The 15,352-nt window shown below is 37.9% G+C and overlaps 1 protein-coding gene across 4 annotated transcripts in view; it reads left to right on the top strand.

The window, feature by feature from the left end:
• The window catches only part of GRM1 (glutamate metabotropic receptor 1), a 390,429-nt gene that overhangs the window by 298,069 nt on the left and 77,008 nt on the right, over positions 1–15,352 (top strand). For all 4 annotated transcript variants that reach the window (XM_021087033.2, XM_005659163.4, XM_021087041.2 and 1 more), the window contains exon 5: positions 13,462–13,708. In XM_021087033.2, the coding sequence (XP_020942692.1) occupies positions 13,462–13,708 (247 nt within the window). The remainder of the gene's footprint in view (positions 1–13,461; positions 13,709–15,352) is intronic.

Raw genomic sequence — 15,352 nt, 5'->3', positions numbered from 1 at the left:
TATTCTTTCTTTGCGGGTGGAGCCTATTCTGATATTTTGCAATTTTTCAGTAGGAATAAGGGATGTGTTATGTTGAATTTCTGGCAGCAAAATGTCCCTCAGCCATTCTTATTCTTTGCATCACAAGCTGATATGGGCTTCTTAAACCTGTATCTTCATCACATTCAGAAAGCCGGGTGAATTGAAATTTACTGATAAAGCATCATATTCTTTGGGACACAAAATATGCTTTTCCCCCTGGATTATTGTAACTTATATTAAAAAAAAAACCACCAATGAATCGTTGTGCAGTTCTAGTCTATGTGAGCAGTTGTAGGATTACCTGGTGATTCTGAGTCAGCAGTTGTTGAGGTAAATAGAAATCATTGCTGCCTTCACTTTATTGTTCTGTGAGCTTTTCTTCATTGTTATGTGAAAAATTACTGCCAAGTGTTCTTGGGTAAAATACTTTTAATGGTTTTCCTGTTGACCTCATCACTAAAAGAAGCTGTCATATATGATCAAGGCAGCAGTGTCATACTGATCAATCTCTTTCCTGGTTTTCTTTTCCCAAATATTTCTGAGCACATGAAGAGTGAATACCCATGCCCTGGTTCCATTGCTTATTTCTCAGCAAACTAATCTCTGTGTTGGCTTTCTTATCTTTAGTTAAGGGTAGAATTCACTTCTGCTGCTGCCTTTTTTTCCCAGCATAAGGAATCAGTGCAGAGGTAACAATGCCACATCACTAACCTCACTCAGAGTGCTGTGCCAGCTCTGTGTCCCCTGTATTAATAAGGAGGCTTCTTCTTTCTACATTAAGTTCATTTGGAGGATGCTGCAAAATATCAGGCCTCACATATCAGTGGTTTGAATGCATATATACAGCTGTTTAACTCAAAGCATGTGCAAGCACACACACACACTCTTTCTCTCTCTCTCTCAAAGAATTCTATCATTGGATTTTATACCCAGAACCAAAATTGGCCTCAAATAACACAGGCATTGGCATAAATCTAGTATATCAGCCTAGACCTTTTCTTTAAAATACGTTTCAGGTATCCATTGTTCATTCTTTCACTCTAGCCTTGGTTGTGACTAACCCTGTCCATCATTTCTGCTACCTCAGTTTTGAAGTTAGTGGTTAGCGGGCATCTCTCCACTCTTTTTCTCTCTAGGGTTGGTTACCTGTTTATGTGTTTTTGAGAATCAAATAGGTATATTGAAAGGTACGGAGGCACACCTATTTTATCTAAATTCCAAGTTCTAATTGAAGTAATCATCTTTGTTACACTAGAAAAAGTTCACTCTGAGTACAAAAATGAACAAGGGCTGCGTGTAGACAGAGAATTATCTTGACTACATTTGTGTTTGTCTCATACCCTCATCTAAATATAACCAGAAACCACCAAGGGAAAAATCTTTGTATGTTGTTCAATTATTTCAGTAGGATTGAATCCCATGATTGAGGTATCATCCAAAAAATGGTGTAACACCTGGCATCCTAGAAAGCATGGAAAATGTCCCATAGTCAACAGAAATAGTGTCTCAGAGATGCTAAATTCCATATGTTCCTCAAGTGGATTTTTGATGAGTATGTTTTGATAAGCTTGGTCAAAGTCAGTTTGCAAAGACTTGACCCCAGCAGTCTAAGTTAGCAGTCTAGGATAACCACAGGCCCTGAGCACGGGTGCTACTTGAGAGAGTTTCTTATGATACTTTGGAGCCTCCTCAAAGTTGGTTCTTATGTTGTAGCTTCCAAACTGATACTGCCAACCAAGACTGTACGCCTGACTCAAGGGTCACTTGTTTAATTAAACTCTTAAGTTAATTTTCTGTGGTTATTTTCCCCTGGAAAGAGGTGCACTTTCAACTTTTTAAATGCATGGATGGCAATTGTGCCCAGAAGGATTGACCCTGCAGCCATCTAGAAACTCAGATAAAACCTGGGGGAATCAGTTAATTGCTTCTTGTGGCTAGGTCTGTCTGAGGGTCATAGGATCTAGAATATTGATTCTTAGTGATGGGTTTCCTTCTAAATGATTTTTATCTGTTGGATTTAGCTTCTTCTATGGAGTATTGAGTGGAGCATCTATAGGATGAAAAACATGCAAAAAAATTATTCTTCTGTATCAGTATCATCCATGTGAAGTAAATCATGACAACCTCACCATGTGATGAAATTTGTGGATATTCTCTATATAATATATGTAAGATCTACAATCAAGGGAAATTTTTATTCTGCACACATGAACATTTATCAATATTGCATCGAACATCACTTCTGTCCATGAGCCTGCTGAGTGTAATGTCACTCTTGGGTTACAACTAAGCAAGAGACAGAGCAACGTAGTACTTAAGAGTGAGAGCTGTAGAATCAGCTGTGTGTCAGGTTAGTCACTACCATTGTCCAGCTCTGAGATCTTGGACAAGTCCTTTGAGTTTCTAATTGCAAGCTGGATATAGTAGTATCACTCATATTATTAAGTCATTATGAGGTGAATAGATACTATATGTAAAGCACCTGATTAAATTCCTGTCACATAGAAAGCATTTGGTTATGTTACTTACCTCTCACTAATCCAGATTAGGATGCTAATACTTGTATATTTTTTAAAAATAAAAGTTTTTATTTTAGAATAGCTTTAAATAAAAGTTGCAAAGATACATCAGGGAGTTCTCATATACCTGGCATTCAATTTGCTCTGTCGTTAACATCTCATATTGCTATGCTACATTTGCCGCAATTAATGAGCCAAAATTGGGACATTGATATTAACTAAATTCCATATTTTTTTCATAATTCATCAGTTGTCCTTTTGTTGTTGTTGTTCCAGGATCCTATCTAGAATATCATTTTATATAATTTTTCACGCCTCTTTGGCTCCTCTTAGCTGTGATAATCCTCATATTCCCCTTGTTTTATGATGACCTTGATAGTTTCTAGGAGTGTTGGTCAGGTATTTGGTAGAGTGTTGCTAACTTTGACTTTTGGCTGAGGTATTTCTCATAGACTGAGATTATGCATTTGGGGAGGAAGACCACAGAGGTGAAGTGTCTTTCTCAACACATCGTATCAAGAATATACCTTATCAATTTAGCCCTATTGATGTTAACATTAATCACCTGACTAAGGTAGCATTTACTAGGTTTCTATTTCTGTATTTTTTTTTCTTTTTGGACTGGACTCTGAAAGCAAATCACTAATGGTATCCCACACTTAAGTGTTGGGGAATTATGCTCCACCTTCTTGAGGGGAGCGTATCTACATAAATTGTTTGGAATTCTTCTGTACAGGAGATTTGTCTTGTCCCCATTTATTTAATTCTTTATTTATATCAGTTTGGATTCAAGAGTATTTATACTTTATACTTTGGTTTGTATTACTGATTTTCTTGTTCAGATTGTCTCAGCTTTGGCCATTGGGTGGTCTTTCAGTTGACTCTGGTGTCCCTTTGACATATTGGGACATATCTACTGTTTTATTTTCTTAAGTACTTCCTTATTTTCTGGCACTATAAGTTGTTTCAGGCTCATTTCATATACCTCCTGCCCTAGCCCTACAGTTGGTTATGTCTCCAAAACCATCTTGATCCTTTTTATTAGAGAATGATGTTAGAATCCAAGATCTGGGCACTGAGTGTGCTTGTTCCTATTAGGGTGTTGTTGCTTCAGTGGGCAGAGCTGGGAAGTATATGTAAATCGATCCACATGTAAACATATATGCATGGTTATTTCTCTAATAATTCATCAGTGCATATATTAAGCTAAATTTAAATTCATACTGATGATTTTACCTTGATTCCAGTAGCACACAATATATTCTAGCTTTTCCCCTTTGCTTGTCAAGAATCAGCCCCACTCCAACTGTAATAAACTCAGCTTCTATCATCTGTGATCCATTTAGTCATTTATTTTTTTCAATTTATAACTTGATAAAATGCTATACATAAAAAAGTCTACCTTGTGGAGTTGTATGTGTATGGATATTTCAGAACTGCTAACGCGTACCCCGTGATAGCCAGCTGTACCGACTAGAATATAGTGCTTATATTCTACTCTGAAGGTGATTTTAATAGATTTGGATGATCCCTGTGACCTCCCAAGGCAGTCCTTCTTACAGAATCTATACTTGGCATTCTTGTTTCTGTACATATGCCTTCACAGCCCGGGCACAGTGATTGACACCTTCAAGCAGATTTGTGTAAAGTCTGAACCCTGTGTTTGTTTTAGCAACAGATCCTGCTAAGAGCTTTTGGCTTGTATGTGCTTGACATCATTTTCTTAGGAACTACTCTTTTAATTTCTGTGACAGATATCGACTAAGTCTCACTAGCCTTGAGTTCTTATTAGACCCTTAGGAATTCCAAATCTGATTCTTTCAAGAGATCCTGTTAGGAGACACCACATAAAAGACAATATGTCATTCAAGAAATTCCAGCCAACACTGAGACAGATAGTGTTGTGGTCTACACGGACTGCTAAGTCTACGTAAAATGTCAATATAAAATGTCAACTAATATTGCCCTGGGGAAGTGAACATCACATGAAAAAACCTACAGTGTAGCTTATTCTTTGGTGATGTGGGCATGGTAATAAACTTTATGGCCTATTCTTAAACCCCAGTCGGAGTCTTTGTGGAAGATTGAAGACTTCTATTCCCAGCTTCCTTTTGGCATGTGAATTCCAGGAAAAATACTGAAGTGTAGAGTATCCTTAATGTGTCTCAAAGTAGACTCTTTTTTTTTTTTTTTGGCTGCACCCATTTCATATGGAAGTTCCCAGGCCAGAAATCTAACTGAGCTATAGCTACAAGCTATACCACAGCTGTGGTATACTGGGTCTATATAACCTATTGCACAGGGCTAGGGATTGAACCCGTACCTATGCAGAGTTGGATCCTTAACCCACTGTGCCACAGTGGGAACTCCACAAAGAAGACTTTTTTTTTTTTTAATGCAATATTATTTATTTATTTATTTTTTAATTTTTTTTTTTATTTTCCCACTGTACAGCAAGGGGGTCAGGTTATCCTCACATGTATATATTACAATTACATTTTTCCCCCCACCCTTTCTTCTGTTGCAACATGAGTATCTAGACAAAGTTCTCAATGCTATTCAGCAGGATCTCCCTGTAAATCTATTCTTTTTTTTTTTTTTTTTTTTTTTTTTTATTTTCCCACTGTACAGCAAGGGGGTCAGGTTATCCTTACATGTATACATTACAATTACAGTTTTTCCCCCACCATTTCTTCTGTTGCAACATGAGTATCTAGACATAGTTCTCAATGCTATTCAGCGGGATCTCCTTGGGAACCCTCCTGCACTGCTGGTGGGAATGTAAATCTATTCTAAGTTGTGTCTGATAAGCCCAAGCTCCCGATCCCTCCCACTCCCTCCCCCTGCCATCAGGCAGCCACAAGTCTCTTCTCTAAGTCCATGATTTTCTTTTCTGAGGAGATGTTCATTTGTGCTGGATATTAGATTCCAGTTATAAGTGATATCATATGGTAGAAGACTTTTTTATGTATAGCATTTTATCGAGTTATAAAGACTGTACTGTATTAATCAGAAATCTATCATAAAAGTGGATTTACATTGCTAACACCATACACCTTTTAAGGTTTTTTTTTTAAAGAAGATTCTATATTAGTTACCATAAATTCTGTTAGACCCTAATAATTCAGAGATAAGTAGAGTCTCTACAAATAGTTCTTAAATTTCTGCAAAAATCCACTCTGCCTTATTAGCTCAATATAAACACTGCAGCATGAAACTAGAGATACTACAAAAGAACAAACCATTGACAAGAACTCAAAATGGACCATAAGGGTGTTAAAACATGGAACACCCTTACATATGAAAAAGAAGGCAAAATTTCCTATCACCCCTAAATAAGTAGAAGTAGTGCTATGAGCATACATTTGCCTTCTTAGAGTTCAGAAGAGGCTAGGATGAATATGCTTGGCAAGGATTCTGACCCAGCAGGTTATTGAGGAGGGAGTTGGTTCCTGATGAATTTTAACAACACTTTAACTTCCCACATTGGCTAAAGCAGCCAGCTCTCTGTAACATACTCTGTCTCTATGATTACCTGCCAAATGCTTACTGCAGACTTGCAAAGATTAGTTACTCCAGAGGGAGTGGTTTATAATTCCATGACACTGTTTTGTGCCAGATCAATAAAGGCAAAGGCGCAGGACAGGCTGCCCTTATTTTCTCTCTGTAGAGAAACAAAGAGCCCCACAGTTCAAAGGAATGCTACTGACTAATCCTCGGCATCACTAAAACACACCAGGAATTGTTCTCTTTTTTTTTTTAACATAACACTATAATTTTTTGAAATATGGATTAGCCAAAATGCAGTTGTATTTTCATGGAATTGAGGGCTTACCATACATTATTATCAATTTTCAGGGAGCCTATTGTTCATGTGTCATATGACTGAGGGATTGCTCGCTTAACAATCGATTGTGGTGATGCATTTAGAAAAACGTCCGTATTGTTCACATATGTTAACACCACGTGGGTTTAAGCAATTCAGCTGATAATAACAGTGATAGTGACACATGCTCACGTAAATGACCCTTACTTTCTTCTTTTCCATCTTATATAAGAGTTAATTCACATTTTAACAAACTGAATAGAAAATAATGGAGGAGCCATATTTTTTTTCTGTGATATGAGCAGAAGAATTTTTTTTTAGGGAAAGAGGAAAATATAGAATTAGAGGAAGCAAAAAAATCAAAGTTTCTAAACTCGAGCATAAACAAGCTTGGGCCATTGTGAACCTTACAGCAAATTCTTCCTGGAAAAGCATAAGAAAAAATTTATCAGCCCAAGCCTTCAAGAAAAATTGAGGGCACTTAATCCTTTAAGGTCATTATTTTAAAGATGATCTGATTAATTTTCTTTCAATTAATCTTATACTTCGGTCATTTAAAGGAACATGAATTTCATTTTCCTTGCTTGATATGTTAACAATGTAAAATAATTGCAGTTCTTTCTATTTTGATGTGAGTGGAGATTATATCCAATTACGTATTGAGTACATAATGCTCTCAGATAAAAGAGGCAGTGGAAAGCCACAAAAGCCAAGAAATCAGAAGATTGTTTTCTCCAGGGAAGATTATATTTACTCATGTTTCTCAAAACATTTCCTTGTTTTATGATGAGATAGAAGAATACGTGTTTGTTTCTCTTTATTTTGAATTTAATGCCGAGGGTCTACATTGGAAAAGGCAACATAACTGGACCTAAATGCATTGTGGTAGGGTTGCACTAATGAAATAGAAAGAAGAGCAATCAACAAAATTATTGAAGTTCAACACTCTTTCAATTTATTTTCAATCCTTTTTCCACTTTGGACATTCAAACTGGGACAATATTTCTAAAATCTCAGAAGAAATAAACATCAAAATGATTGTTCTTGCTAACCAACGTGCCCTTATCTGTTATAGGATGCTCTAGCAGTTGAGCAGGGCTGCAGTTGCAAGCATAGTGCCATTTGGCAGTAGCATGTCCAGTTCTGGAGGCCACTGCCTCTGTCCTTCGTAGCTGCATAATCTTAAGTTCAGAACCTGAATGGTTTCAGTGGGACAGCCAAAGTTCTTCCTTCTCGGATTTGAAGCCAACTAAGAAGTAGATGCAGCAGTGAAACAGATGAAAATAAAATATGTTTTATTAATTGCATACATAGAAAAATCAAACAAATTTATAAAAAATTTAGAGTTAATAAGTTAATTTAGCAAATTTGCAGGATATAAGGCCAAAATACAAATATCGATAGTTATTTCTCTATACTGGCAACAAGTAGTTTAAAAATTTTCAAGTACACCAATTGTAATAGTATCATAAAAATCAAATACCTAGGCTCTGGCTACTGAAAAATTATAAAACATTGCTGGGATAAATTAAGGAAGCTCTACACAAATGGAAGTCTCCAGAAATGCTTTATAACATAATCTTGGGAGCAGTTATATGGGTATGTACATATGTAAACATTTATTAATCTGTACAGTAAAGATTTCTGTATCACGTGAGTTATACCCAGTAAAAACATTTTTAAAAGTTAACAAAAACACTGACTGACAAACAAAAAAGCAGATTGGATTAGGGACATGGATCAGATATGTGGCCACAATAGACTTTTCAATACTAGATAGATTAGGCTGTCTAGCCCAATAGCACAGCTGAACAACTACAGTCCACTTTTACCAAAGGCAGGAGAACCAACCAGAATGTTTGAGATTTGTTGGTGCCAGGCTCCAGATAAGAGAGAAAGGAACTGAGCTGAGAATGCCCAGTTTGTTTTGTTTTGTTTTGTTTTGTTTTATTTTTTCTTAATACTGTAAAAAGATAAATCACTCTTATCTGCCCATTAGGTAAGTTAAGAGCCCTGAGGTGTTACTCAACAGGAGTCTCTTCTCAAAGAAGCATTAATTGAAGGGAAAGGAGAGCATGTCTCCCCAGTTGTGACTTCACTTCTCTGTGCTTCGGTCTTCTCATTTATGAAATGGTGATAAAAAACCAATCTCCGGGAGCTTGGGCTTATCAGACACAACTTAGAATAGATTTACAAGGAGATCCTGCTGAATAGCATTGAGAACTTTGTCTAGATACTCATGTTGCAACAGAACAAAGGGTGGGGGAAAAAATGTAATTGTAATGTATACATGTGAGGATAACCTGACCCCCTTGCTGTACAGTGGGAAAATAAAAAAAATTATATATATAAAAAAAAACCAATCTCATACAGTTTTGTAAGACTTAAAAAAAAGATAATTGTCATGGTCTGTGCATGCAGGTGGGAAGAAAGAATTTTCCAGCATAGCAAGGTGAAAAGAAAGAAGAGTGTATTGAGATAAGAGATGCTGCTAGTACAGCAGGATGACTTCCTAACAGTCAGGGAGAGCTGACCCAGGATGTGTGGTCATGTCTGCTTTTATAGCCCAGGCAGAGGAGAGGTCTTACATACTTCTGCTGACCTGCCGATTGGTTGGGGAAAGAAGGGTCTTACAATATACTTGCTCATTGGTTTGGGGCATATATTGCCCTTTAAAGAGTGTGGTGAGGATTGGGTCACATACCTTTCCTAGTAGAGGGCAGGAAAGAGTAGGCCAAGTTGCTTGAGGTGAAGGAGGGGGCATTGCAATGAGACAGGCTGGGTGATGATAAGGGTCTGGTAATTCTTGTCTTGGCCAAAGTCTTTGAGTTCTATTTCCTTGAAGTTCTTGAAGCCCAACAATAATATATGTAAAGGGCTTTGCTAAGTAACAATAAATGTGGGATTGGAGAAATAAAACATGGAAACTTTAGTTGGAGAAGACACCATCAGAAAGATAATCCAATCATCTTATGGTCTTTTTAGATTAGGAAACTGAGACCCAAGGAGGTGTAGACCCTTGGCAAAGTTCCACGGCTTGTTGGACATGTATCATTGATGTTTTATGGCAGAACTGCCTCTAATGTTAAACGCAAGTCTATGTGCCCAATGTACAATGAGGCCAAACAAACAAAATGTCTGAGTTTGGAGCAGAGAAAGGTTTACTGCAGGGCCAAGGAAGGAGACAAGAGAGCCATGCTCAAAAAACTCAACTCCCTGATAGTTTGCAAGAGAGGTTTTTATAGGCAAGATTTGGGGTGCAGGCTGCAGCGTGTGTGACTTTCTTCTGATTGGTTGGTGGTGAGATACCAGGGTGGTGCTCTCTGGGAATCCTGTGCTCAGGCTGAAGTTACCATCCTCCACCTGGGTGGGGGCCTCAGTTCAGGCAGAAGAACTCAAGGTGATGTTGCGTATATTCCTTGAAGAGGAAGGAGGATACTGCCCCATGGCTGCACTATTGTGTCTTGACTCTTCCTCCTTTGTTTCTGCATTTCCCTCCCTCCCCTGATTAGCAACTGTTTGAATCTGCCCTTTGCAACCAAGGGCAGGTACAGGAGGCTGAGTGAAGCCTGTTTCCTTGAAACAAAAAACTGAGGACACAGAAAGGATTTGTACCACAGGGTCCCGCTCCATTTCTCTAGGTCTCAGTGTTTGTCTGGACAAGTGTCTAGTCCAGAGTTCTTTCCTCTGTACTGCTCTGCTGAACAGCCATCCTAAATGGCAGCTGACAGAATTGCCAATCCTTCTCTCAACCACCATGGATTTCCTGTTTTCAGACGGTACACAGTTTCTTTCTCCCCCCATGGAGGCCCTGTGTGCTTTCACAGGCAGCAATTTATAGCAGTTGTTGCGCTTTTGCAATAAAAATGAGATTACTATTTAGAATCAAGGTAGCTATTTTCACAATCCACTGTGAAGGAGTTAGGCAGGTATTCTTTTGAAGGTAAATAAACACAGTCAACTACAATTACTTGATTCCATTTAGTATATTAGAAAAGGTAATGGTTTAATGATAACCTAGTGGCCTGTAACAGTTAGTGCACTGCAGAAAATGAATCATAAAATCCCCTTCTCACTAATAACTCTAGGACTAGTATTATTAAAAAGGCAATAAACCTGAGGGAACCAGAATGTTCTCACCTTCCCATCAAGTGACGATATTATTAGTTTGGATTCTCTTTTTGCTGGTCATGAAAATACAGGAGCTTTGGGGAACAGGAGAACCTGTAACATATTCTTTTTGTTTGAGGATAGATTCTTGCAACATCAGCTGGGACCGTTGCTATGGCAAAGAAAATGGTCCTGTAAAGTCCAGGCGATTTTCTAACTCTGTGCCACACTTTCCCAAATGCTAGTTCCTTGCGGGCTGGGCTAGCAGCTGAAGAGAGAGTTCTTACGGATGGTAGGTAGCATCTCATTCCAACGCAGACCCAGGGGCTGGCAGGGTAGGGAATGCTTGTGTCCCTTCAGGTTTACACAAACACACAAGCTGCTTGTGTTTATTTTGCAAAGGGCTTTGAGTTATGAAGCAAACATGTACCTAGTCTCCTGGTTCTGTGTATGATAAATACTGACAGGATGGGCTTCTTTGTCATAATCTGCAATTAATAGATTGGGTTCCAGGACTTCTAGGTCAGAGAGGCAGCTGGGCACATTTGGAGTAATCCCAGGGAGAAGCTCCCGGAAAGGTTGACAAGGACACTAGGGCACAGCAAGATGTCCTGTCCTCAGTCACCAGAAAAGTGTCTCCTCTGTAGACTTCTATATCTGTAGTCAAGTTTCCGCTGAGTTACAGAGAGAACAAGCATCAAGGGGTATTTTAATACCATTGCTCTTTCCTCACTTATAAATGGTAAGATTAATGTCTATTTAGTCACATTATCATGAACTCCTTATTTCAGTAGTGTATATAATAAGCAAAAAATAGTAGGAGTATTACTATTAGTATGTATATTGCTACTTGAAATTAGATTATAAAATTAATTTAAATTAATAAGAGTATTCCACTATTTATTATATATTGTATAAATATACAAATGCATACATGAATGAATATATATATTTACGTGTTATTTTATATACTTTATATGTATCTTTATACACACACATACACACACACACGAACACACACATATCTTACTTATAGTACCAACAGTGAATAGATATAGTTAGAGATCAGCATGTCTCAAAAAACTTGTCACTATTTGACCAGTTTACTTTAATTGCAACTGTGTTTCTGGAATAATTATAACTCACTTCTCACTTCACTCACAAAAGTAACCCAGCTTGGACAATAAGTTATATAATAGCCCTAAGTAAGGATCAAAATATTGGGGGGGGGAAGGAATACACTGATCTCAGAGAAATCCAAGACCAGTTACAATCCCAATGCTGCTGAATAAGGCATCTACTAGACAACCTGGCTTGAGAAATTTTGTGCTGGGGACACCAACATAATTTTTAAAGTATGCAATACATTTTTGATAGCAATTATCAAAACTAAAACTAAAACAACAACTCAGTGGCCATAAGATTTGTCCCTAATAAAGAACTTTTCATTTAGTAAGGAATACTATGTTTTTATTCTCATATTTTCTCATAGTTTTCTCCTAGGGTTGACTTGAATAGCTTCAACCTCAAGTAGATGGTTTTAGTACCAACTAGAACTGTTTAAGTAACTGCTGCATTGAAGGTTATTTTGCCATTCAATTTTTGTCTATTTTTTTTTCTTCTTTAACTCCTGGTAATTTCTCTAACAACTTTAACATTTAGCTCCAGCAGTTGGAGGTTTGGGGCATTCTTTAAAGGCTAATTTAAAACTTATAAGACAGATGGCATTAGTTTATCTCTTTTATATCCTAGTACAAAGAAAAGAGAGAAAGCAAACTAACATTAAGACCCAGGGGTTCAGGGTGACAGACATAAATTACCTTATTTCAATGGCTTCACAGTTTTTGCAGGGAGGATGTTTGCTTTCTGCTTTATGTAACTTTTTATACTTATTCTGCACAGTTTGATTTTTAAATGCCCTTTCCGGCTCTCTTACTCCTATTTCCTCTCAGAAAGCGTTCTTTCAATTAGAAAAATACCTACTTTAGCAAATCACACTTTTAACAATTTCTTATTAAGCAACATCAGACAATGACTTAAAATTGAATTTTTCCCCCTTTCAACTTGGCCCTGGGTATTTTGTATCTCACTCTTAGATGTACATGTTTCTTTTTTACATTTTCAACTGTACCTAAATAGATTAGCCTTAAATAGACCTCTTTAGAAGTGTCTTATTTCATCTCAAGCTCAACATCAAAGTCAAAACTCTTTACCATTTCTTCTAAACACTTCAAGCTCTCTGTGTTCCTAAAATACTCTCTGCTACTCTCTAGCCCAGGAACCTTGGGATCCAGTGACCTATTTAGGTTGTCATCTGTGACATAGGTAGAAATGATTGCACTTTTTGAAACTCACAGGTAAAAGCTACAGGTCAGAAGTAAATGTGTAGTATGACTCTTCCCTCAAGACACATTTTACCTGAGTTTTTAATCATTAGTAAATCTGAAACAAGTATTTCTATACTGCCAACTATGTATAAGAAGAAATTCACACTACCTGGTTCTTGTTCTTTCTCTAGGTTTTTGTGGTCCTGGAGATGATAAAATTAGTCGAGTCATCAAAAGAAAATACTGAGGTTTGGGTAATTCACAAGCTGATTTACTATGGATTGTGGATTGTCATGGAGGATATCAAAAATGCTTTTCCATGACTGTGATATATGGAGACTTTTAATGTATGTCTCTGTGAATCAAGAGGGAATAAGAGTTATTTTATTGCTCCTTAAGGAATTTCTTGCAATATGTGAAAGTTTTTTATTTTCACCTCTAAGCATTTGTTTTATATGTTACAAAGCCATTATTGAATTCAGAAAACAAAACAAACTTTGTGCAAATAGAAACACTAGAGCTAGTCACAAATGCAAAGCTTGAACAGGTAGGTTTAACTTTCCCTTCTTCTGACAGCCCTGAAATGCATTTGAGAATTAACATGCAGTTTTAGACTTTGTTGCTGCAACCTTGGTAGTGATCTGTTTTTATGTTACAGGTAATGAAAGCTTAGAAGAAAACTACGTCCAAGACAGTAAGATGGGGTTTGTCATCAATGCCATCTACGCCATGGCACACGGGCTACAGAATATGCACCATGCCCTCTGCCCTGGCCATGTGGGCCTCTGCGATGCCATGAAGCCCATTGACGGCAGCAAACTTCTGGACTTTCTCATCAAGTCCACGTTCATCGGTGTGTCTGGAGAGGAGGTGTGGTTTGATGAGAAAGGAGATGCTCCTGGGAGGTAAAGCAGTCTTTTCCATAGTGGATCCAAATAACTCTGTGATCCTCCCTGAACCTTCTGGCTCCTTGTGGTTCCATGGTTTCTGGATGCCATGAAGACAGGCACAACCAGAGAGCTAAAAAGACAGGGCTATTGTTAGATGTAAATTACATTATACAACATTGAAAAACTTTTTGGTAAACACTCATAATCCTGCATCCTGCCAGTGCCAACCCCCACACGAGCTGTCATCCCCACTCTTCCCTCAGAATGCCTGGGACTTCCCTGCAAGTGATGGGATTATACCTGACCAGCAGGACCCTCCTTGGCACTGATAACATCAGGTCAGCATCCTTCTGATTGACTGGCTGTGGAATATTATGCCTGCTTAAAGATCTTAATATATGAAGAGAACCAAGTCCTACATATGTATCCCTTCTTCTCAGTCGAACTTATGTTCCTGCTAACATATTTCTTGGAACAAGAAAGAAAAAGAATTTCATGTCTGGTACAAGTCTCTAAGACTTCCAAAGAATTAATTGAGAAGCAACGGAAAATTAAGTCTAACTATATATATTTTTCCCAAGTCATGTTATGTACAGTCTTTCCTGCAACACTTGCTTTTATAACAGTTAGCTCATATGTGGTCTGTATACAGATAATGATTTCAGTACGAAGAGTAGTTGTGTTCATTCATAGGAATTTTCTTAGGCAAGGGATAACGAAAGTAGTGAGATAAAAATTAAAACCTGCAACAGGAAAGAAAAAAGGCCCTCAGTCTAGCTGCTGCTCAGTGTGTCCCAAATCCTTTTTTTCCCCCCTCATAAGCCCTGTTATCTTTCAGTATATGATTCTGCAGAATGAGAGATTTTAGAAAAGCATATGTTGTGATAAAATGGAACATCAAATCATTTAATCCTCATTGCTATAGGCATATTATTATCCTCTTTTGCAAATGATAAAACTGAGTATCAAAGAAATTTTAAAAACTCCTAAAGTCACCCAGAGAGTAGCTGGTAGAGGCAGTGCAGTCTAAATCTGAGACTTGTAATCTTTTGGCTACATCATGCTGCCATTTAGCTAATTCTAAAATTAGACAAAGTTGCTGGCAACCTTCTTAATGTCATTTCAGAGGTACTGTAAGAGACTATTTGACCCTAAGTTATTTTCCACAAATCTCTTCCTTTCATGTAAGCTTAAAGTTCTACCTTTAGAGAGTGCCTTGTGGGGCTTCAGTGGATTCTCCCTGTTAAAATCCAACAGCTCTAGGAAGGATAAATGATATAGGTAATTGTCAGCAATTAAAGCAATGAATTTATCAGATTTCTCCAAGCTGCTGGTTAGGTGGGAGCAGTGCAGATCCAAGTAGGAGAGGTGGAATGAGGCAGGGCCTAGGCTTGGGGAAAGCTCCCAGGGGCTGAGTACCTTAGGAAATGGTACCAGAAGGAACAAGTGCACAGATTCAGAGCACTGACTCCCCCCACTGTCCCATCCCCTTAAACCCATGGTTGTAATCCTGGGATCCACTGGCAGCCAGACTCTGTAAAGGACTGGGTTTGGAATGGAAATCTACCTTCATGACTCTATAACAGAGTGTGCCTAGGACAGGGCAGATGCATTTCCCACACTCCACAGACACAAATTTCCTCCTCTTCTCTCTAGCTG

This window comes from Sus scrofa, chromosome 1 (genome assembly GCF_054392235.1).
Source record: "Sus scrofa isolate SSC_HxYL_T2T_F1_AM1 chromosome 1, Sscrofa_HxYL_maternal_Yorkshire_Landrace_v2.0, whole genome shotgun sequence".
Lineage (NCBI taxonomy): Eukaryota > Metazoa > Chordata > Mammalia > Artiodactyla > Suidae > Sus > Sus scrofa.
The sequence above is the reverse complement of the archived record's forward strand: the minus strand, read 5'-3'. Positions and strand labels throughout refer to the sequence as shown.